Here is a 25035-nt window from a genome sequence, read left to right as displayed (position 1 = left end):
CCTTTACTGTCTCAATGTGACTTTTTTTGTCTTTTTATTATATTTACAGTAAAAACTCAGTGAATGAATATTGTGTTATCGGAAACTGTTTTTTCCCCCCGATGAATAATAGCCAATCTGCACGTCTCCGGTGGGTAAACATGTCTGACATTCTGCTTTTGACCTTATCGTGCCCCCCCCCCCCCCCCCCGCTCACCCACTCCTATCTTTAGTGGCTTTAGTTTTGCTACAGATGGATAAGAGTACTTGATTTATTCTCCTCTTTACAATACAATACAGATACAATACATATTGATTTATACAGCGCTTTAATAACAACTCAAGCTGGAACAAAGCGCTAACATGGACAACAACCATGCATATGAAATAAAGCAGTCACAAAGATAGGAGAAAGCACCAGAATACTAGTGTTTAACGCGGAGTCTTCATAGGGTCGAAATATCCTTCCTTTTGCATGATTCTATTAAAAAATGTAAAAAGAAAAAAACACAAAATTATAACAAATGGAAATGAATAAAATTGATGTCTTATGCAAATTTAATGTATAAAAATGCATCGTGTTTATTTCATTGACTGTGCTAGAAATTGACTGTGGAACTCCTAATAATGATATTTGACGGTACATTAGTGCTTGGGAATCAGATTGCGGTCACATCATTGTGGACCAAAATGCATTTAAAAAAATATATTGGCATAAAATAACTCTGCTGTCAGGTTATTATGGTTTGTGCTATCCTGCATAAATAGTGTAACCTACATTTTACGCACCACGTGGGAGCGTCCATAGAAGCTGATTGCCTATTACAATTAAAGTACCTTTTTTTTAACGCCCCAAAAAACTCCCACAACAGTAGTAAATTATTCCTTGTACTCTTTTCCAAGCATAATAAACATGAAATTGTCTAAAGATTTGTGTAAATTAATAAGTACGCATGGAGTACATAAAAGATGCAAACTGAAAGTTTTTGAAGTTCATGCACCCAGAGACGAACCCTCCCATATATATATATATATATATATATATATATATATATATATATATATATATATATATATATATATATATATATATATATATGTGTGTGTGTGTGTGTGTGTGTGTGTGTGTGTGTGTGTGTGTGTGTGTGTGTGTGTGTGTGTGTGTGTGTGTATATACAGTAAAGTCTCGTTATATCGATATCGGTTATAGCGATAGTACCGCTTATTACGATACTATTTCTATGAACGCAAGGAGAAAATTACATTCCAAACTTTATATACTGTATATATATATATATGTATATATATATATATATATGTATATATATATATATATATATATATATATATATATATATGTGTATATATATATATATATATATATATATATATATATATATATATATATATATATATATATATATATATGTGTATATATGTGTGTATATATATGTGTGTATATATATGTGTGTATATATGTATATGTGTATATATGCGTATATGTGTGTATATATATATGCGTATATGTGTATATATATATATATATATACACACGTGTATGTGTGTGTATGTATATATATATATATATATATATATATATATATATATATATATATATATATATATATATATATATATATATATACACGTGTATGTGTGTGTGTATATATATGTGTACGTGTGTGTGTGTGTATATATGTGTGTGTGTGTGTATATGTGTGTTTATATATGTGTATATATATACACACATATACATGTATATATATGTATATATGGATGTATGTATATATATGTATATATGGATGGATAATATATATTTATATATTATATATATATAATAACATATCTATTATATGTATTATATATAATAACATAAATCAAGTATTATTATTATGTATTTTGTATTTTTAAAAATAATTAATTCTATAATATTTTCTTTTTTTGGGGGAAGAGCAGGGAGGTGCGTTTGAAACGTCGCGCAACACGGTAGCATTCCGGCGATGAGCAAACCTTGCCGTCCTTTGGCCCTCATTATGTAAATGAGGAATTGTCTTTTGGGTGCAGGGACGACGAGGGGGGGGGGTAATTTGTTTCAAGGGGAATCCGCCGCAGCCCGCCACTCGTATGCTGTTGATTAACACGCTAATAGGCAGGCAGTCGAGTGGGCTGAAGTCATTTCATAGCAATCACTATTCATTACCTAATGAGAGATGATGACTATGGGGGGGGGGGGGGTTGCCTCAAAAAGGCAAAGTTGATGAATCATATGATCATTATTTACTTCTTTCCGTTCCAAACCTGTAATTAAGAGACACAGCGAAGAGCCATGTCGTTCTTTATTCGCCGGCGTATCGTCACCCATCAAAAGTCGCTCCCGTACGTCAACCGTTGAACCGTTGAACCGTATGGAACGGAATCAAACAAACGGGTCGTTTCGGTCCCGGCGACGTACGTTTCTTCCCCTCGTCGACTTTTCAAAAGAATGAACTCCGTGAAGGTCGGTCCTTCAAAATAATTTGACTGTTTCTAATGTGAGCATCGCGACTCCTAATTGGGCGAGTTAGCGCGCGGGTTAACTTCAGGTCATGCTATGTCTTTTCTTCCCTAAATTTTGTGTCGGAAGAGGAAAGCAACCCCCTTTTTCAGCAATGGCTTATTGTTATTTTAAACAAATGCGTTCTCTCTTGGGTAAACAGATTTTGCATCGCCCCCCCCCCCCCCCCCCACCTGCTGCCTAGCTAAACATTGCCTTTTTACCCTCTTTGTCGTTAAAAGGTGAGCATGTGAAGCACACACAGCTTTTCCTTTCAAATAAAAGTGACCCTGACCGTTTCTTCCGGGGCCCCCTGCGTTCTCCAAGTACGCTAGAAGCTAAACCCCCCCTCCCCCCTTCCTTTCCAATGGACGTAATACCCAACTCTCACTTGGTGCATCTTCAAAAAGAAAGCGAGTGAGTCCCCAATGCTATTGCGAGCTAAAAATGCAACCAGGCCTCACCGATGATGCATGCAAAAAAAAAGAAATAAAAAAGGGAGCGGGTTGCTTTTTGTGATTCATAAATTTGCAAGTGGTTACTTACTCTTGACATGAAGCAATCTTTTGTCTCGTCTATCTACATGAGACAATTCACATCTGCGAGCTATTAATTGGGTCAGCGACTGAGTGAATTAACACCCATTATCTTTTTTTTCTTGAATAAATTGACTTCCTTCTTGTCGTCCAGAGAGAGAGAGAGAAGAGCCGAGATGATATTTAAGCAATGAAAAGAATGAATAGCCCACTTCTCATTTCAACTCTGAAGTTCAATCAAATTGCCAATTAACCGTATTAACGCCGGGGACTTCGTGTTTTGAATTGGTGGCTCACGCTCGACCCCCCGCGTTTTCACGGAAACCGAAAGCGCGCAGGGAGGGTCTGAAAGGGGAGGGGGATTCTGGCGAGGACGACCTTCGTTACCCCCAAAAAAAGTTTTTCTGAGCGACAATACCAGCAAAAAAAAAACAAAAATCTGGGATGACTAGTTTCGGCATCTTTATGTCACCTTTACGTTGTTTTCAATGCTAAGATTTTTGAAAATGGATGCATCATGTAGGCACAAGAAAATGGTGGCCACTGTTTTTGTCCTCTATTCCCCACCCCCAGTCTTTGGTTAAAGCCACGTGATTGGTCAAGAACGCAGCAGTGAGGAATGGGGCTACAGACAGAGAGAGAGTGAGGTCGTTCCCCAAAAAACAAAATGGCGTCTTCGGTTAAAGGCACATGATTGGTCAAGAACCCAGCAGTGGGGGGGTGGGGGAGGGGTTTAAACATTAAAGAGACAGGCAGACAAGGAGTGAGAAAACACACACACATGAAAGGGAGAGGACAGAGCTTGAAACAAAAAAACAACAGTGAAAGAAAAGTGAAATGGTGAGAAAATGGATAGAAAACAGTGAAATTTGTACCCATTTCAACGTTGATAGTTCAAAAGCAGAGTGTAGACTGGAAGGTTAAAATATCCCATCAATCAGGCTCCACAAATAACCCGCACGAGCCATCTGTACACTTGATGCAAAAAGCTATCAACCCAGCAAAACAGATCACAATTGATGAAGAACTAGATACAATTATCACAGAGAAAGCACCTACAAGGGATCATTCCTCAAGATGGTGAAAGAAGCCTATGTTCCTCATCAAGTGTTTAATCCATTCCATCAAGCCATTAACGACCATCACAAAAGTAAATAAAATGACTTTATTGTACCGTACAGTTTATTTCTTTATTCATAATACTATAGCACAGAAAATTACGTTTTATGTGGACCTGGGAACAGATTATTCTCATTTTAATGGTTTCCTATGGGAAATTAATTTTTGGGATACACACTTTTCGCCTTACACACTCTGTCTGGGAACCAAATAAGTTCGTAAGCCATTTTGTTTATGTATGTATGTATTTATTTATTTTTGCAGAGCATCCTATTCGAGTTTGGTGATTGTGTGCACTATATTTCCTGTAGTGGTTGACGTACCATTTTGAATGCAGCTGCTGTGGGATACTTTGGATGGCGTTTGTAAATTCCCATTCAGAATTGAGCTGATTTTTTCGCCCAATAGTTTCAATGTGATTTCAAATGCGAAAAGTCGAAAAACCTTCTTGGAACAATTTAGGAGTTGACCGGCGTGATGGAAAAGTCAACGCATTTGATTGCGACTCGGGAGAGATGGCGTCCCAGATTGGGAGGGAGATTGCAGGAATGCACGCAAGGTGCCCCCACGGGGGAAAGGCGCACCATATGCACTTGTCGCTCAGTGTATAATCCTAAATTATGCGGGATCGAGGTTAATCTGTGGTTAAAGAATGAAATGGATTCAGATGCTAACAAGAATCAAATCTGTCATCCGCCACCTTTTTGCACTTTTGGCTGAAAATTGTCACACCTTTAACCATCAGGACCCCCCCCCCCACAACGTGCGACACACCTTTTCCCTGCTGCCATTTGTCTTTTTTTTTTGCATGACAGAAAGCAGACCTTTGTCATGATCCTCTATCATTACACGGGATTAGCATTTCTTTGCATGCTGGGATCTTTTAGGATTACAGGAGGATTACTTCTTTCATATTTCCAAAGCCTCTATGCGCTGGATCCACTTTATCTTTGACCATCCAGCAGTTTTAGCTAAAGATGCTGGTTTAGGGTCCTCGTGCTATACACGGTGTCTCCTCTGGAGCGATTTCAGGCCCATCTTTGTTATAGTTACGTGGTGAAAAGTCTAGGCGTCATTCTTGACACCACACACATATAAATAACTTAACCCGGTCTGCGTAATTCCACCTACGCAATATCAATCGTCTTCTCTCACTCCTCACACCACTGCTATCCTCGTTCATAGTCTTGTCACCTCCCGGATTGACTATTGCAATTCACTTCTCTTTGGTGTCCCTCAGAAACTTCTCCACAAACTTCAACTCGTCCAGAATTCTTCAGCCCGGATCATCACCAGAACCTCATCCTTTCACCACATCACCCCCATCCTCCAAGAGCTCCACTGGCTCCTGGTCAAATATAGAATTAAGTTAGAGAATAAAGTTATCCATAACCTTGCCTCTCCATACCTATCTGACCTATCTGAATTTCTATTCCCTCTCGTTGCCTCAGATCCACTCACAGTCTAGGTAGGTGGAAATGGTTTAAAAAAAAACCTTGGTTTGATTAACTTCAAGTCCACAATTCCGTAATTATTATTTTTTAGCGTTGTTGTATGCGTCCAGATTGTTTTTTTTCATTCTATCTGAGTGCTTTTGCTGTACTTCTTGCTTTGCACTTATTACACACAATTATATCCATTTTCTCATTTCACACCGCGACAAGGAAGCAATTAAATGTATTTCCCAAGGCGTCTTTTTAGTTTCCTGCCCCCAACCCGCCCTGCACCCATCTTCACCCCACCTTTGTTCAACATGCACTTCGCCATCCATGTCCCTGTTTGGAGTATTGCCTCTTAGCAAGGCTCCCTCTCGTCTTCTTGACAGCCCATCACCCCCCGCCCCCATTTTCCATGCCCCCTCCTCCCCTTTCCAAACCCCACAAATGTATCTGCTTTCAGCATCCACTGACCTGACCTCTAGAGCGACATACGCAGACTCTCTCAACCTCGCTTGAGAAATGATACGCATTTGACCGCTCAAGTGTGCTCGCCAACAATTCTCGCAAAATTGGCAGCTATCGTCCAAATCATTTTTCTCCTTCGCTTTTATCCAGCGACAGGGGAAGGGGGGATAAAAAGAGAGGGGAAAAACATGGTCACCTTGAGGAGGGGAAAAAAAGTGAAAGAAAAAAGTTTTGACTGCTCCATTCCAGCAGAGGCAATGATGAATGGATTTGGGGTTTCATCCTTGTCAGTCATAAGACCCCCCCGCTCCCTCCCCACCGCCCTTCCCTAAATCTGGATAGTGTATGATTTGTAAGAAGTACAGTAAAGTCTCGTTATATCGATATCGGATATATCGATAGTCCCGGTTATATCGATACTATTTCTATGCACGCACGGAGAAAATTACATGCAAACAGAGTCGGATATATCGATAGTCCCGGTTATATCGATATTTTTTTGGACTCCCTTGAATATCGATATAACGAGACTTTACTGTACTTGAAATTTAAACTCCCTCGCCTACTCATTATTTCAAACATGCCAATCTGTTTTTGTGTTTTAGGAAGAACAGAACGATTGGATTTAATCATTCTCAAATGGTGAAATGCAAAGCAAAGGAGAACACTACCATCTGCTGGTAAGAGTAAGTACCTACAACTTCTTCTTCTTTTCCTTTCCGCTTTTCCCTTCAAGGGGTCGCCACAGCAAATCAGTGTCCTCCATCTTTAGAGGTTTGATCCGATCCGCCAAGCTTTTACGTCGGATGCCCTTCCTGACACAACCCTCTGTATTTATCCGGGCTTGGGACCGGCACATGAAGACTTATGTCCCTTTGTGCCTACAGAACAAGCAACTCACCTACAACTAATCGATAATTAATTTTTTTGTGGTTTGATAAAGAAAATGTCATTTAGAAAATGTGATTTCGATTTCCCCAGGTAGTCTCTGTGTGATTTTAGACTAATTTAATGAACTGGAGCCTTTTAAAATGATAACTCTGGAAGTACGTTTGTGTAAGCTCTCAGTCATACAGGAGTGGTCCATCGTACAATATAAAAGAGGACAGAGCGCTAAAAACAGAAGTCTTTAGGAAGGCCATGACCAATACTTACTTTTTGATTCTAACCATAATCTACAACACAAACTATGAGTTATCAGAACCCTCCAGCATCGGGATCATACCAACAAGCGTCGAAGGTAGAGAAAAGGAGTCAAAACATATCAGGAGAGCACTCACAAACTGTGGTTACCCGCAGTGGTCTTTTAACAAATGTCAAAAGGAAAGAATAGGGAATGAAATCAAGAATTCTGAAGATACAAAAAGGAGAGGAGTAGCAGTACCTTACATTGCAGGAGTTTCTGAAAAACTACAAAGTCCTTTGGCAACACAAAATTCCTACTTATTTCAAACCGATTAATACTTTAAGGCAAACATTAGTGCATCCAAAAGATAGGCTGCTAAATGAAAAAAGAAAGTAAAGTACTATACATGGTCTTTTTTTCTTGCCAAAAACGCCTTACTGTACATGGTCACTTTTTTTTAACCAAAAAGCCTGACTATACATGGTTGTTTTTTTTAGACAAAAATGCTTTACTATACGTGGTCGTTTTATTCGCCAAAAACGGCTTGCTATACATGGTCGTTTTTTTCGCCAAAAATGCCTGCCAAAAATGGTAGTTTTTTTTTTTCTCGCCAAAAACACCTTAGCATACATGGTGTTTTTTTTTAGCCAAAAATGCCTTACTATACATGGTCATTTTCTTCACTAAAATGCCTTACTATACATGGTCGCTTTGTTAGCCCCCCACCCCAAAAAAAATAACAATAAAAAAAAAATATATATATATATATATATATAATAAAAAACTATACATGGTCTTTTTTTTTCCACCAAAATCACCTTACTATACATGGTCGTTTTTTTAGCCAAAAATACGTTACAATACATGGTGTTTTTTTTCAGACTAAACGCTCAACTCTCCATTTCCATTTCATGCCCAGAATTCCTCTCACCTGCTCCATGATGGCATTTTCCTTTAAGTTACTTCCACCAAGCTCGCTTTTATCTCGTTCTTTAACAAGTAATGCTAAATATGCAAAAACCGACGCATTTCCTCGAAAGATGTTGAATACTGCTTGTCGCTTTCAAGGCAATCAAATAAAGCACATCAAACAGGAAGGAATATCTTCCTGGAAAACATTTTCTTTATAGACAGACACACAAAGCTGTTTCCTCTGTACTTAACATTGTATACACTTCACAAGATGGGATAAATACAAGGTTCTCACAGTGACGTTTTTTTTACATTCAATTTAGACTGAATGCGCAGGTGTTTTCATGAGTGACAGAAAACAGCCGTCGGGCCCCCTGTAATACTTGATCGTAGTACACACAACAAATATCTCTCTCTTGGTTAACACCATTATTGACGCGATCCATTTTATCAAGTTGACTGCGGTTGAAAACAACTTATATCGTCACAGAAGGCCACACAAATGTACATACTTGAAAATGGCGTCAACAAAAAGTTCTACGATTCACACACATGAGTTTGGCCTGCGAAGGGGGAAGGTACACAATTCTGCGCATTGATGGCAGTCAGTCACGTTGACAACCTTAATCGTCAACAACAAGGATCTCTGACAGCTGACCTCTGCAGCGTTTAAAAGCAAACACGGGGATGCACGTCATGGTGGTCGGGATGCGGGGGTCGAAAGCCTGCTGGAGGTTGACTCAAGGGTGTCCGAGAAAGTCTATATTTATTACAACAAAAGATTCGGCTCTTCTGAGAAGATTTATGGAGGTTTAGCATTTTTATTTTTGATTGGGATTGAGGTCAGGGCACTGTGGTTCACCTATACCAAAGTACGTTTTTGTTGATACTTTGTGTATTTTTTTTCTTAGGCTTCCTATTTAGTGCATCAGAATCGGATCAATACGTACGTTTGCAGTGTTTTGCCTATTATTAAACATTTTAAATCGTACTGTTCCTCTCCCCCTCCTTGGCAGTCCATCGAATTCGGAGATGGTGTCTTCCGCTGGAAGCTAAAGCCTGCGCTACTAATGGATTTAGTCTGAAGGATGGGGCGCGCAATTCCTTCCTCCACACAACACCCACTGTATTCCAGTGGCATGAATGAGGACTCAAGACGACCCTTCAGGTGAGTACCTAACCCCGGGAGTACTGTGCAAACACACAGGTTAAGGACCTAATGTTACTTGCTAAGAGAGATCCATTCATTTTAATAAGTTTCCTTGTTAGGTACATTAACTCATTCACTGCCAGACAGGGTTTTTGTCATTGTCACTTGAATTCCAGGACCCACAGAATATTAAGTTTTAGGACTACATAAACATTCAATACAGCATTAGAAACCGTACACTCGCTTCATCACAAGAGTTAATTCCTAAATTATATGGGTCTTGAGTTATCTGAGCTGGAAATGAGGGCGGCTGTCCAAAATACAATGTAAATCATATTGGTTGATATAGCACTTAAACAACAGCTGAAGGTGTAACAAAGCGCTAACGTGGAAAAAAGGCAAATGCTGCCTCTCGTGGAAGGGAAACAACATTGCCAGAGGCCATGGCCAGCGCTTTATTGGCACCCAAGCATGAAAGAAACAAAACCCAAACAAATTTGAGAATGGCGCTTTATGTCATATTTTCAATTCCAGAATAAATTCAGAATGGCAGCAAATGAGTTAATTCTTTTTTTTTTTTTTTAATTCAGATGGGAATAAGACAGGCTGTTATTGAATAAAACCATAATTTACAATGTGTAGCATTTCAAGAAAAAAATGGCAATATTATGAGACATGACATGATAATGGAGATTTGCGCTACGGAACAGGAGATGACAACAAAAGTTCTAAAAAAAACTTCCCGTAATATTCCAAAGTTTCTTATATAGATCCTTCTTTTAACGCCGACATATTGTGCGAGCGTACTTGGCCAAGGCTACTCAGATGGCGACAAAATGGTCCGCGCCCGTCAAATTCCTAGCGCGGCGCAGTTAGCAAATAAGGCAAGTATCTATGCAGGATAGATGTTCTGTATTTGTTACAATTGGCATGGCTACAAGTCACGCTCACAGTGGGTGAGCGTGCGAAACGGTGGCGAACACGCTAACCGTGCTAAACCGACGAACACATGCTATCTACATATCAGAGTACAATATTTTTATACACGTTGGTGGTTAAAAAATATTATTTGAAATAGTCAAGTCCCGCCACCAAGAAGAACTTTTCGAGGAAAAGTTCGGAATCCAGGACGGCGATGTGGGCGGCTCGTCCGATGAGCGTGTTCGCCGTGTTGGGCAAAGCGTGGAAAACGTTGTGACGGATCAGGCGGCACTCTTTGGCCTCCACCAGAGGCTGCAGCAGTTTGTTGATCATCTCCGTGTAGACGGGGCCTGGCGGGGGAAGGAAGAAATAGAATGCCTGATCAATTAATTGGCTGTCCGATTCACTCATTCACTGCCATTCCTAAATTTATTCGGGTATTAAAAATATGACGTTGAGCGGCATTCCCGGATTTGTTCGGGTTTTGGTTTTCATGCTAGGGTGCCGAGAAAACGCTGGCCAGACCTCTGGCAATGTTTTTCCCCTTCAAGGATGAGGCAGCATTGCCTTTTAACAATAACAATAATATATTTTATTCATAAGCGCCTTTCAAAACTCTCAAGGTCACTTTTCAGTCACAGGATCAGTTTTTCTGTGGGTGAGCAGCGGCAGCCACACGCGCCGTCACAACGTTCACTCAACCCGGAATAACTCAAATCGATAGAAAGTTAGCTAGCTAACTCATAGATAACTAATAGCTAGCTAGCTAGTGAGATAGCGAATAGTTGGCTAGCTAGCTAGTTAGATAGCAAATAAATAGTTAGCTAGGTAGTTAGAGACATAGCGAATAGATCCATGTTAGCCGTTTGTTACAGCTTCAGGTGTTGTTAAGGTGCTACATGAACCAATATTCATGTATTGCATTGTATTTTGGACAGCCACCCTCATTTCAAGCCCATATAAGTCTAGACACATGAGTTAGGAATTAACTCTTTTTTTTCTGAAGAAAGAAGAGAGTAATGTTTCTTAAACTGCATTGAATATTTATGTAGTCCTAAAAGTCAATATTCTGTGGGTCTTGGAATTCAAGTGACAATGACAAAAACCATGGCACTAGTGGACACATTTTTGCACATGTCTGGCAGTGAATGAATTAATCGGCCTGTTTATTTTAAGTGATTTGTTGTCTTATTATTTCATTCTTTTATTTATTCATGCACTGGATGATCTGAAGAGCTTTTAAGTCACGTTTTCATTCAACACAGCTAATGCGGGTCGATCGCCTCACCTGTGGTTTTGTCCTTGAGAGCCGTTTTGCACATCTCGATGCGGGCAGAGTGGAAAGGAACGTAACGATCCTGGGGCGACGCCACCAGCACCACATTCTTGAAGAACTGCAGCCCTAACGGGAAATGATACAAGAAAGGAGATGATGCGTCATGTGTGGGGGTGTGTGAATGACAGGTGAGACACGATAAAATTGTTTTTTTTTCCCGGCCTGTCGTCAGACTGATTGAAAAGTCGATCGACATTGGAGTGAGTTGTCCTACCGGGTTTCTGACTCAGGAGATAAAGGAAAGTCTTTCGCGGATCGGCGTTGTCTCTGAAGGTGAGCTGCAGCAAGGATCCCGATTTCTTCAGCTTCTGCATTAACCACAGACCTTGGTAACCACAAACATACAATCCTTGTGAATTTCATGGGCGTATTTTTCAGTGTTACCACTTAAGGGACAACCAACACCATTTTTTGTTTCCTAACTGACAGCAGAAAAATGTTTTATAGCATCGAAAATACCCAAAACACGCAGGTTGATATCTTTAGTCAAATGCAAAACACCAATTAAAATGACTTAAAGTGCCCCAAAACTGCCACAAACTAGCTAGAAACTGGGGAGATTCCGAAAATCCCGCCCCCTTGTTCGTGACATCACGCCAGGATACTCCTTCACGAACTGCCTTGCTCCAGAATCAATCATCGGGCGTTCCGAATGTGACGTCACTTAGGGCATCGTCATCAACTCGATAACAAGACTTCATGAATATTCAGCGCAAGTCCTAAAACGTAAAATATAGCTATATGCAGTGGAATCTTTGTACAATGCGCTCAGTAGAAGTCATTTTACAAATTATGGACGCAACTTGTCCGGAGTCGGTTGTCCTTTAATTGTTATTGCGCTAGAAGCCGCTTAATACAGCCCTACCCCGCCAAAAAAACCCTGATTATCAAGCACATCCTGTCTCACCTGTGCTGACCAGCGTGCTATTGTTGTACAGCGTCCCCAAGTGCGGGCCGGATAGCGAAAGGAACGTGTGCAGTCTGGGCAGATAGCAGCGGAAGCGAGGCCTCGTCAGCACAGAGCGGATGATCACGTTCCCCAGGGAGTGTCCGATGAAGCTGTTGGGGCAAGACATTTTTTTAATCTAATTTAAAAAAAATCTAATTAAAGAAACATCATTGCGTTGATTCAATGTTCGTAAAGACAATTTGGATTTGGCCAGTGTCAATCAAGTTTTTTTTTTTTTTTTGCTCTCTGCTACCCTCTAATGACATTTGGAGGAAGTGCAGTACACTATGACAAGATGGAGAATAGTTTTCTCACCATGTAGTTTTGTTATTATTCGTAATAAGTATCGTACTATCTGGTGTATAAGGTGCACCCAAAAGCCTTGGATTTCATTCAAAAGATGACGCTGCGCCTTATATGGGAAGTCACATATTGAGCCACAACAGGTCTTGCAAATACAGTAAAGTCTCGTTATATCGATATCGGTTATATCGATATTTTTCGGACTCCCTAGAATATCGATATAACGAGACTTTACTGTACTATCAGCAGCCAGCGACTGACTCTAACTCGTCCTCTACTCTCTACTGTAGCACCTTATGTGGTGTCCCTTATATTTGAAAAATATTTATATATTCATACAGTATATTATATATGCTTCATGTCACAAAGAGGGTACATAAAGTGAATGACTCTGTGTCTTTGTGTTGTCATATTATTTGTTATTTAGTTTTTTTTTTGTTTTACTTTATGTTACTTCCGGGTTGCGTGAACGCTAGCGTGTGCGGCTGCCGCTGCTCACCCGCAGAAAAAAAATATCCTGTGACTAAAGTGTCCTTGAGAGTTTTGAAATGCGCTTATAAATGAAATGTATTATTATTGTACGTAAATGCTGCTGAGATATTTGTTTCTAACCGCTATCCCATTGTTGACCAGCAGATGGCTGTGCTTTATTTTTCTTGACAATATATTGGGTTGTTGTCATTTCCGGTACAGATTTTACTTTCCTCGCTACTTTAAGTTTCATTTCACTGAGGAGATGGCGAGAGTGGACATGCTTTATCGCTGTACTATATTGCAAGGAAAAATAGATCAAAAACTTCCATTTCGGATGGAAAGCGGGCAAAGTGGTCTGTACGATTCTATCGCATACGTTTTATTTCATTGATGTAAAGTCCAACTGTTTATGTGTAAATAATAGCTATGTTTTTATACTTGTTTGTAGTTCTACGGTGGTGGTGTCGATGGTGTGAAATCACATTAAAGAATTAACCATCAGTACAAAGAACCGAAGTCCTCTGTTTCGAATGGAAGCACAATTATTATTTAATTTGGAAAACTTTTTTTCATTCATTGCAGGTGCGCCTTATACACCGTAAAATATGCTACTTTTCATCACCTAATATTGTGTCCGGTGTCCTGTCATGCAATGAAAACTGACCTTATTCTGCCTATGGTGAGATTGTACAACTGGATGTGCTGAATGATCTCATCCAGCAATCTGTCCGTCATGGTGTCGAAATCAGCAAATGTGTCAGTCTGCAAAGAAGAAATTCAAACATTTTTAAAAAAGGATTTAAATGAATTGATTTTTACTGTTTTGTTTTGCAAAAAAAAATTAACGTAGAGTACCTGGTTTCTTTCGGACATGAGGAAGTCCAGCCGAGATCCTGGCAGGCCTAATTCGATGAACGTCTTCACCAGGCGAAGATCTGCGCTATTTCCTGGAAGAGAGGAAAAAAAATGGGAAATAAAATTACACAATGTCTGAATTTATCACTCTGATAAGTGTATGAGCGCTGATGCGTATGTGGAACTGCCGCGGTTTGGAATTGAAGCAGATTTACAATCTTTTTTTGTTAATGGATGCAACAGCTTCATGTTTCTTTTCAAAATCCAGTTTGTAGCAGACGTGTACATTCCACTACGACGTCCCTGATCCACTGGTGAAAAGGATGCTTTGATCCTCTCCTCTTTCATCTAAAACTGCTTCATGCAACAAAGAGGGTACATAAAGTGCTTAAGACTGAATGACTCGCTGTGACTTTTGTGTTGGTGTGACATTTGTTGTTGTTTTGACTTCAAGATGGCGCCGTCAGAGTGGCTGCCTTTACAGCCTCTCCTGTATTTTGTTTTTCTACTTCTTTCCTTTCATCATTTTGGTGCTGTGAAATGCAAATTTCTATATTACGAGGCTATTAAAGGCTAATCCAATCCGATCCGATCTAAATCTCACCATCCAGCCCGTGCACACACACCACCAGGTGGATGCCGTCGTCAAACTCCTCGTCGTCCTCCTCGGGCGGGAAATAGGGCGAGTCAGACGCCAGCAGAGGGAGATCGCTGTAAAGGCCACCTCGGAAGTTCATCGCTTTAAACAGCTCCTCTTTGGCTTTATAGAAACTGGAATTGTGCAGACAGGCAAATGGCAAAAGGATGTCGCGAATGGTCAGCGAGTGGAAAACCAACCTCAGCATGCGTTCGTTGACCTCTTGGTCGACTCCGAGAGGGTTGGCTAACGTTGAGGAGATGATTCCAAACGAGCCCAGCGGCTGGTTGGTAATGGGCGAAGTGGTCAGGCGGGTGGACATGCCGCTCATGGACGGAGAGTCTCTCAGAGCAGAGGAAAATGGCAGACAGGTGGGGGCGCAGGACACCGACATGTTCACCACTTCCACCATTTTCTTATTGACGAAGGCCAAGCCCGAGTTCGGCGCCTTGGAGGGTTTTGTCGAGTCACTAGCTGAGGTGCTGTCACGCTCACCGTACGACGTGATCTCATGGCTCGTCGGCATGGTGAGGTCGCCGTCTTCCCAAGATGGCGGAGAACCAATTTCAGGTGTTCTGGACTCCTGGTTTGGAAATTTAGTCCGGTGGAGACTTTGGTTCTCATTGACGTGGAGACCGCCCGTCCGGTCCGTTGCTTCCAAAGCTACGATATGGACATCGTCCACAAAGGCACTTAACCCGCTCACGAGATGATTGACAACCTGGCCGCGGCAGTCGTTAAGAGGACTCTCTTTCACAGCCGAGCCGGATTTTTCGGTCTCTGTAACGTTTTGCAAAGCTTCAGTACTGACGATGTCTTGGCTACTGTTCTTTGTCATCGAACGTGTGTCCAAAATGGATGATTCGGACCGCTCCGGGTTCAGAGAAAAATGGCCGTGCGCTTCTGTAATTAGCGGTGTGCCGTCTTCCTCATCGTCCGGGCTACTGATCTGCGGTGCTGACACGGATTTGGTCAGTTTCCCACCGTGAGTCTGATCCCGTTCGTCCTCATAAGGTAGCGAACTGATAGACGTCAAGGAGGCTTGTATACCCCCGCTTGGACTGCTCCCGTTGCTCTCCATCCGCAGACCCTCCAAAGAACCGCGAAGAACCGGGTGGCGAAAGACTTTCTGCCGCCGGATCTCACGTTCGCCGGAAAAGTCCGAAGCGGGTTTACCAACGGGCCAGGCCACAGAACTGGGCTCGCTTTCGATACCAGAGTCCGAAATGACCGAGGGCGATCGCTTGATCATTTTCGAGATAACCGGACCTCCTCGAGGGAGAAAATCCTTCCGAAGACCACTGAGAGAGGACGATGAAAGCGGGGGGTTGCTAAGTGGAGCATCTTCACTTTCCGAATCCGCAAACTGAGTTAATGGCATCTCAAAGTCATTATCGTCACTTTTTTGGCTAACGTTGTCCTTTGAGGCGTCGATGATGCCATCTTCTAGAACTTCTTCTTTTTGACACGTGACAAGTTCCACGACCGGTCGCTTTGTTCTTTCCTCCACGGGAAAAGCGTCCCGAGAAGGTCTGCAGTGGCCCCGCTTTCCGATGAGCGACACGTAGGTGGTCAAATCCATGCAATCGTCACTATCCGAAGCATCCGGAGAGCCTTCAAAGCGTTTGGCATTCGGGTCCTCCAGAATCGGAAATGGCTCTGGAATAAACAAAAGTGTGAGCGAAACGGAGCAAAGACTTTGGCATCCAAACGTACCACATCTCAAAACATGTTGAATGGACCTTCTTCAGGAAACTCCACGTAGCGGTCCTCAAAGATGATGGGAAGGCTGTTCCAGTCGCCATCAATGTCCAGGCACTCGACGGGTAAAGGGGGCATTTTGGCAAAGTAATCCGAAGACCGGACTTCTGCTGCAATCTGGACCTGCTCGCCGATCCTTGAGGGTCAACAACGCCGTTTCAAGAAGAGGTTCATCCAAAATGTGGTTACCTTCTCGCCATACTTACAGCTCCTCCTGAAATAGAAGCGACGTCTCTTTGGGGTGCTCTGTGAAAAAGTACGCCTCCGAAAACCTCCTCACCTTTGAGAAAAACAAATGCAACGGTGAAGAAAATGTCACTTAAATGAAAAACATTTCCAAACTTTGGAAATGTTTTTCCATTTGTGCTTTGAATAGCGGCTGGCGACCTTTTGGCAAAATATGCACAAGACAAACAAAAATGAAAATAGATAAATAAATCAATGTAGAAATGAATGAATAAATAAACAAATAAATAAATAAATGTAGAAATAAATAAATATGTAAATAAATAAATACGCACAGAAATAAATAGATACATAAATATGTACGTAATACATAAATACATACATACACAACTAAAACAAATAAAAATAAATGTAGAAATAATTATGTAAATAAATAAATACATGTAGAAATAAATATGTAAATAAACATAAATACACACAGATAAATAGATAAATAAATATGCAAATAAATAAATATGAAAATAAATACACAGAAATAAATAGATACATAAATATACAAATAAAGAAATAAATATGTACGTAAATACATACATACACAAATAAATAAATAAATACGTAAATGTAAAAATAATTATGTAAATAAGTAAATAAATGTAGAAATAAATATGTAAATAAACAAATAAATACACACACAAATAAATATGCAAATACATAAAATACATACACAAAAACATAAATAGATAAATAAACAAATACGTAAATAAATAAATGTAGAAATAATTATGTAAATAAATACATAAATAAATAAGTAGGAATAATAATTCTGTCTCTGTGGTTCACACCCTGAGAGTGTGATGCTCCTGAGCCATGTAGGACAGGACGCGGGAGTTGAGCACCACCGCCTCCAGGAAGCAACGCCAGAGAGCGGTCAGCCGCTTGCAGAGGTGGCCCAAGTCTCTACTGATCTGCTCCGCCACCTTCTCGCGGCCCTCCTGCAGCTGGCACGGACAACAGAGTTCTCAAAAGCGGAATCTCAGTTTTGGGTCTTCCGGGAATTGATTAGCGTATTATCCGCAACATAGGGCACATCGCATTATAAAGCGCATCTTTAATGAAAGACATATTTTTGTATCTTTTTCCATTTCAAAGGCACTTTCTGACAACTATATTCACTTACAAAACGAATAAAATACCTTTTATATATGGCATCATAAAAAATAATTGACCAAAAATTATCACGTGGATTATGATCAACTTTGTGTGTGTGTGTGGTTTTTTTTTAGATACATACCTGTAACTCTATCGCAAGCTGATTTAGAGTCTCTTCGACGGGCGGGACTTCTAAAATGAGAGCAAGAGTAGAAAAGTAGAATTTAGTGTTGACTCAGACCGTTATTGATCATGTGATAGTTACACACACTAAAGGCAAAATGATGTAGACCACAGGTGTCAAAATTAAGGCCCGCCACATCATTTTATTGGGCCCTAAACAGCAAATCAAACTTGTGAAATTCCATTATGCTTTCAAATTGTCTCATGTAAAGCAGGGTCATTTTTTGCTTCAATTTTGAAAACTAGTTCTTCATTCATTTTTTTGTGCTCTATATGTAATAAATGGATAGGATTAAACATTCTAATGGCTTCCCAAAACTCATAACAGCGCCCGACAGGAAACCGTAACTACAATGTGGCCCGCGGCAAAAAAATGACTGACATCCCTGATGTAAACAATCGTTTCGTTTGCCGAACTTTGCTAACCCGCGTCCGCCGACATCTGCTGGAACTGCGGGACTTCTTTCATCAGAGCAGCGCAGTAGCAGCGAAGACCATCGTGGGCAGACAGCAGGAGGCGACAGACTCTTTTGTGCCAAGTGTGCGCTCTTTGCAGGCAGTCCTCGCTCGGCACATAAAAGCTCCCCTGGGGGGGGCACATAATAGGGAAACGTCAGCCATGATGTAGGTCAGTGGTCGCCTCGCCGAAAAAGGCCAGATTGTATAAGCATGAAAACACAGGTGGCAAAAACAAACGGCGTTTTCTGACTGCTTAAAAAAACAAAAAAAGTGTATAATAATAATAAGGGCTCATGCCTGGCGTATCTGCGGACATACTATAATTTACCCCAGGCAAGTTGAGACTGTGGCCCTATCATCATGCGTGTGTACGCTCTGTAATCGCAGAATTGCGGGATAAGAAAACCAGGAAAGGAACACCTGTATGTTTACTTACAAAATTCTTTTTTTTCTTTCTGTGAGCCGCCTGGAGGACTGACTGATGATTGACAGGTGAAAAACTAGCGGTGGGTTTGTTTGAACTGGTTTCAATATGAAAAAAAAATGGTACTCTACAATTGAGTTTTGAGTTTAAAATAACGAATATTTCAAAGAAGTTGCCGAAATCTCGATCAAAAAATAAATATATCTCACAAAATAAAACTAATCGAGTAGGAAGCTTTTCACTCGCAGCTACGTGACACGTGGCGCTTGCCAGCACAACTCATTACTGGGATCAAAAGAAGACATACCCCCATGCCCCCCCCCCTCCTCCTTCTGGTCCTGGTCCAAAGCTAGATCTTGTTAAAAGTGGCCCGCCAGGAACGGGAGAGGGGTGGGGTAGGGGCAAAAAAAGCAGGAGACAGCAAGTGGGGTACTCATAAACTCATTTACTGCCAGACGATGTGCAAGTGTGTCCACTCCAGTGCCAGGTTGTTGTCATTTTCACTCAAATTGCAGGACTCACAGAATATTGAGTTTTAGGACTACATAAGCTTTCAATTAATCTCTTAGACACTCTTCTTTCATTCGAAAAAAAGAGCTAATTCCCAAGTTATATGGGTCTGGAGTTATCTGAGCATAAAATGGGGGCGGATGTACAAAATACAATACAATTATTGATTTATATAGCGCTGAAGCTGTAACAATGCCCTAACATGGACCAAAAGGCAAATGCTGCCCACGTGGGAGGGAAAAACATTGCCAGAGGTCTGACCAGGGCTTTATTTGTACCCGCCGCAAGAAAACAACAAAACCCGAACAAATTCAGGAACGGTGCTCCACGTCATACTTTTCAATTCCCGAATACATTAGGGAATAGCAGCGAATGAGTACACATTTCCAATGAAGACTGTGACACGGAAAGGAACCTGAGATGCTAGTTTTGAGAAAAAAAAGTGCTTTATCCAACATCAGGTGTCAAAGTCGAGGCCCGGGGGCTAAATCTGGCCCACCACCTCTTTCTTTTTCAGCCCGCAAAAGCAAACCAAGCATGTCAAGTGGCGCGATGCTTGCTGAAGAATTTCAAATTGTCTCATGTAAACCACAATAACAGTCATTATTTTTTATTTCAAATTGAAATCGTTATTATCGGAGATCGTTATTATCTTGGACTGAAGTTCCCGAGCCATACCTCGGAAATGACGGGCTTGCAGTAGCCTCCTCCAAAGACATGGTTTTCCACGGAGATCTCCGGTTGGTCACTGTAGGTCTCCGGTGAAGTTTTTCCCAACCAGGAGGCCTTTCCCGCGTGAGCAAAACTGGACGGAGAACACACATGCTAAAATCCAGAATATACGTAGCGCGTAGCTCAGTGAACAGGACCTCCTTGACGCTACCTGATCAGCGGCTGATGTAAGGCAACCAGTGAGGCGTGGACAGTGACGGAAATGACGGACAGGTGGAAGTAGTCGAACATGACGGGCACATGATGATGCAAGCCTCTCCGAGGGTGGAAATGGAGATTGAGGGTGCGGCTGCTGATCAACGGCACAGAGACGATGTCGGACAATCTGGGGAAGTCGGTCATAAATTACGGTTCCGCGTGAGTGGTTCATGGTTTTTGATTGACAACCAAAACGGGTACGAAGCCTACTGTTGCTCGTTGTCAGTGAAGTGAAGATCCAGTTTCAGCTGGAAGTCCACCTCGCTGAGAGCGTCCTCCGGCTACAAAGACAACAACACTCAAAATCCATCATTTCTTTAAAACATTCAACGAGAAGAACCGTAAATGTTCTGACTTGCAAATATCTCTGCTTCATTTGTTTTTTTAAAAGCTTTCAAATGTACTTCCAACGACGCAAATCATGTCCTGCGCGTTAAAATCAAAGGTGTACGAAACCAAAATGGCATGAAAGAGTCGTTTGAAGGTTGAAAATAAAGCGCCCGCGTTAATAGATTCGCACGGCGGCCGCTGCCTCCCCACGCGATGGTAAACACGGCCATCTTTGGTCAATGGCGAGCCATCGATCCGGCACGGACCGGCCCTACGCGACGAGGGTGGGGGGGGTATTTTTGTCTGTACGAGCAACAGCGAGCCTGCGGAAGGTTAATGCGCCAAGAGCCTTTGGGAGAGTTCGCTGCTGACACCCGAAATGTCTTCACGTTCCTCTGTCTCGCATTAAAAGTAGACTTTTGATGCAGATTTATATTCTGCACATTCCGCCATTACTAGTTACAATCTGTAAAATCCAGCTGCTAATTGGGTTTTGCATACGTGATAGAGAATAAGTAGTTATCATATTTAAAAGTTTCATGCTGTTATATGCTTAGTCAACATGTGTGACTCGAATACACAATTGAAGCACAGACAACCTGGGGTCAATCAGGTCGACAAACACAGCAAGTTAAACTGTCATCTTCATCGAGGAGATCTGGCCTTGGACAGATTTTAGGACTTGGGATGCTCCTTTATCGCCGAAGCAATTTACGATTTAAAACTCCTTCACAGGAAGAGCTCTTTAGCCAGGTTACAAATACAGTAAAGTCTCGTTATATCGATAGTCCCGGTTATATCGATACTATTTCTATGCACGCACGGAGAAAATTACATGCAAACAGGGTCGGATATATCGATAGTCCCGGTTATATCGATATTTTTTCGCACTCCCTTGAATATCGATATAACGAGACTTTACTGTATATGAGTTCATAGAAGAGACAATGTTTTATTGCTTACAGCTGTTCGTGCTCAGAACGTACCAGGGGTGTGGTATTCTAATCAGGAAAATATATACTAATTTAGTTTTATTAATGTATCGCTTAAATGTGCATATACTCTCAATAAATAGCTTGGCAGCGGGCTGCAGAATACAGGTGTCTGTCATGAATGACTCTGTCTCCTGCCGGCAGTAAAGACAATTTTTCTGGGTCCGAGCCTTTGTCAACAGTGTCCGATCGAACATCTCTGACATATGTCAAACTAGTTCATTCATATCTATGCAAAATTCTGCATACTATCCAGTAACAACCCCGGCTAAATGTCACTCATTCATAGCAGTAGCTATGAACGCTAAACCATTTCCGTCACATTTCTTTTTGTGTACCGTCCACCAAAAGTCAATCACGGAATGAAACCGGAAAGTACGTGGGTGCACAATATGTCACGTTTGACTCACCCTCTCGCCATCCAGCAGCAGATGCACTTTGAAGAGCATGCTGTCGTCGATGGTGATATCCTCATTGCGGTATAGGATCTGGAAGACGCGGCTGAACGCCGTGCCGTCATACACCCCCGGGGAACTGAAGCTGCAATCGCCTGCTGCGCGACATAGACGACATTCGTGACAACAAGGCCGATGTTTAACTCATTCACTGCCAGACGATGTGCAAAAATGTGTCCGTTCCAATGCCAGGGTTTGTGTCATTGTCACTCGAATTCCAGGGCCCACAGAATATTGAGTTTTAGGACTACATAAACATTCAATGCAGCGCAAGAAACCTTAGACTCGATTCTTTCATCATCAAAAAGAGTTCATTCCTAAGTTATATGAGCTTGAAATGAAATGGTTGTCCAAAATAAAAACATTACATACATATTGGTTTACATAGCGCTTTAACAACAGCTGAAGGTGGAACACAGCGCTAACAAGGACAAAAGGGAAATGCTGACCACTTGTGGAAAATGGAAATCATTGCCAGAGGCCATTGCCAGTGCTTTATCAGCACCTAAAGAAGAAAAAAACCAATACCCAAAAATATTCGGGAATGGCGCTCTACGTCATATTCTCAATTCCCGTATAAATTTGTGAATGGCAGTGAATGAGTTAAACAAGTACTTCAAGATACAAATATGACAACAAGGAAATGAAACAGGTTACACATCAAACGCTTCATACATGATAAAACGCTTCCGCCTGTACACGTTTTGGGGCGTGATCGCATCCTGCCCTTTAAAACTTGTTGAAATGCCCCGAAGCTTTCGTCTCTCTGGTCCTGTGCCAGAAATAATCCGATTTTATCGCCTCTGGTATATTACATCAGATTGTGTGTGGATATTCACGTGTGTGTGTGTCTGTGTGTTCATTCTTTTCTCAAATCTCACAATACAATTCCTCATCGTGACGTTATGACATTGGGCCTTTTTTTATGTATTTATGTATTTTATGTATTTATGCACATTATTTGTTATTTTGTTTTTTGTTGTTGTTGTTTTTGACTACAAGATGGCGCCGCGAGAGTGGCTGCCTTTACAGCAGCTCCTGTATTCGGTTTTTGCTGCTGTGAAATGTCAATTTGTCCACTGTGAGACAATTAGAGGCTCATCGAATCTAATTTCAGCAAGGTTCACTTTCATTTAAAGGACAACCGACACCATTTTTTGTTTCCTAACTGACATCAGAAAAACGTTTTATAGCATCTAAAATACCCATATTTTTAGTGAAATGCAAAACACCAAAAAAATGACTTGAAGTGTCCAAAAAATGACACAAAATGAGCTTGATACTGGGGAGATTCAGAAAGTTCCGCCCCTTTGTTCGCGACGTCCCACAATCAATCAAAATCAAAATCAAAACAATGGCTTAAGAGTTCAGATTCGGAGATGCTTTCTTGTTACTCATCCAGTTATGAATATGATTCAAATAGTACTGAAGAGGAAAGCATAAATGTTTGCAATCGATTAAAGAAGTACTTCCGTATCAATTCGAGCCATCTAGATTCCAACGTAGCGCCCAGAAAATGCACAAGATGGCGCACAAGCTCCGTTGGAAATGGGCTGATTTGTCCGCTGGGAATTTGTGTAAACTTACACCTTCTTTATGCGTGTTACCGCAATTGGCTGCGACACACAACGATTCAATAACAGGATCAAGATGAATCAAAGTCATAACTGCCATGACACACGCGCACCTCGCCAATTCGAAAAAGCTAAAAATAACCGCTATTACTGTGAATCATTATCGGCATCGAATCGGTGTCCTGGATCGCTGGAGAAGCTGATTGTGAGGCTCTGGGAAGGTTCATTCAGCAAGAAAGAAAAAGCAAGATGTCAAGAATGTCAATTGAGGGTGAATGATTTACAAAAATGTAGAATGGGACTGTATCGTTCGGATTTAGAAACGAGCTGAAAGCGCTTTGATTGCTCCAGAAATATGCTCAGTTCGGCGATGAGAAACGTTGCTGGTTGATGTGATGAAAAATCACCGCTACTCACCCGCACTATCTTGGGTTGTCACCATTAACCTGTGGAGCACCCGAGGGGAGACCTTCAAACCCGTTCGTATCTGGTAGAACCTAAACGAGCAAAATTAGACATGAGATGGTGATTGGAGATACGTGACAAGGCTTAAATTGCCTCTCTAATATGTGCACTAATTGGGAATCGGCATGGAGAGAGGTGAAAGGTTTTGGCATTCTCATTGGAGGACAAATTAACGCTAAATTTGTAAATTCACAGCGCGTGGCAGATTATCGGCGATTAGCGTTCAGTAATAAGAATCACGGCTTTTCTTACCCTCTCTGAAAAAGATCCACGTTATGAAACTTGTGCAACTCGACGGAAAACTCCAACGTTCCCTGTACTTCAGACATGATATCATCCCAATCATCACCTGTGAAAAGAGAACATACATTAGAAAAAATAACAATAAAAATAAAAATCCCTTGCACGAAACATTTCAGCTCGACCATAAATATGTTTTGATTTTTAAAAATGTAAAAAAAATAAAAATCATTTCCAGAAAACTTTTCACATGCGTTTCGATTAAATAAAAAAAAATGTGCAAAAAACTTTTCAGTTAAAAAATAAATAAATAATAATAATAAAAGATCCCTTCCATGAAACGTTTTTAATCTAGCATATAATGCGTTTTAATTAAAATAAAAAAATCCCTTGCACAAAACATTTCAGTTCAACCATATGCGTTTTGATTTTACAAAATGCAAAAAAATAAAAAGACCTTCTAGAAAACATTTCAGTTCTACCACAACATGCGTTTTGATTAAATAAAAAAAACATTGTTTAAAAAAATAACAAAAAATTGTTTTAAAAAAATATCAGTTAAAAAAAATATATAAAAAAATATATCCCTTCCACGAAATGTTTTTGATCTACCATATAATGCGTTTTAATTAAAATTTAAAAA

General features: G+C 40.9%; 2 protein-coding genes across 5 annotated transcripts in view; one reads left to right on the top strand and one right to left on the bottom strand.

Moving 5' to 3' along the window:
* Positions 1-9261, top strand: part of khdrbs3 (KH domain containing, RNA binding, signal transduction associated 3) — a 97802-nt gene extending 88541 nt beyond the window's left edge. The window contains exons 13-14 of one of the 2 annotated variants that reach the window (XR_016113450.1): positions 6677-6757; positions 9126-9261. The gene's annotated coding sequence lies outside the window, so the exon portion shown is untranslated. The remainder of the gene's footprint in view (positions 1-6676; positions 6758-9125) is intronic. The other variant, XR_016113451.1, reaches the window with a different exon arrangement.
* A 1063-nt stretch (positions 9262-10324) lies between these two features.
* Positions 10325-25035, bottom strand: part of fam135b (family with sequence similarity 135 member B) — a 33728-nt gene continuing 19017 nt past the window's right edge. For 2 of the 3 annotated variants that reach the window (XM_088986857.1, XM_088986856.1), the window contains 19 exons: positions 24405-24501; positions 24105-24184; positions 22069-22211; positions 20547-20617; positions 20290-20463; positions 20085-20211; positions 18440-18599; positions 17973-18022; positions 17524-17679; positions 16702-16775; positions 16477-16631; positions 14935-16393; positions 14702-14868; positions 14098-14189; positions 13907-14004; positions 12424-12575; positions 11731-11841; positions 11469-11582; positions 10325-10530 (listed from right to left, as the gene is read on the bottom strand). In XM_088986857.1, the coding sequence (XP_088842983.1) occupies positions 10325-10530; positions 11469-11582; positions 11731-11841; positions 12424-12575; positions 13907-14004; positions 14098-14189; positions 14702-14868; positions 14935-16393; positions 16477-16631; positions 16702-16775; positions 17524-17679; positions 17973-18022; positions 18440-18599; positions 20085-20211; positions 20290-20463; positions 20547-20617; positions 22069-22211; positions 24105-24184; positions 24405-24481 (3666 nt within the window). In that variant the 5' untranslated portion in view covers positions 24482-24501. The remainder of the gene's footprint in view (positions 10531-11468; positions 11583-11730; positions 11842-12423; positions 12576-13906; positions 14005-14097; positions 14190-14701; positions 14869-14934; positions 16394-16476; positions 16632-16701; positions 16776-17523; positions 17680-17972; positions 18023-18439; positions 18600-20084; positions 20212-20289; positions 20464-20546; positions 20618-22068; positions 22212-24104; positions 24185-24404; positions 24502-25035) is intronic. The other variant, XM_088986858.1, reaches the window with a different exon arrangement.

This window comes from Hippocampus bargibanti, linkage group LG20 (assembly GCF_051943395.1).
Source record: "Hippocampus bargibanti isolate YZ-2025 linkage group LG20, ASM5194339v1, whole genome shotgun sequence".
In the NCBI taxonomy this organism is placed as follows: domain Eukaryota; kingdom Metazoa; phylum Chordata; class Actinopteri; order Syngnathiformes; family Syngnathidae; genus Hippocampus; species Hippocampus bargibanti.
The sequence above is the reverse complement of the archived record's forward strand: the minus strand, read 5'-3'. Positions and strand labels throughout refer to the sequence as shown.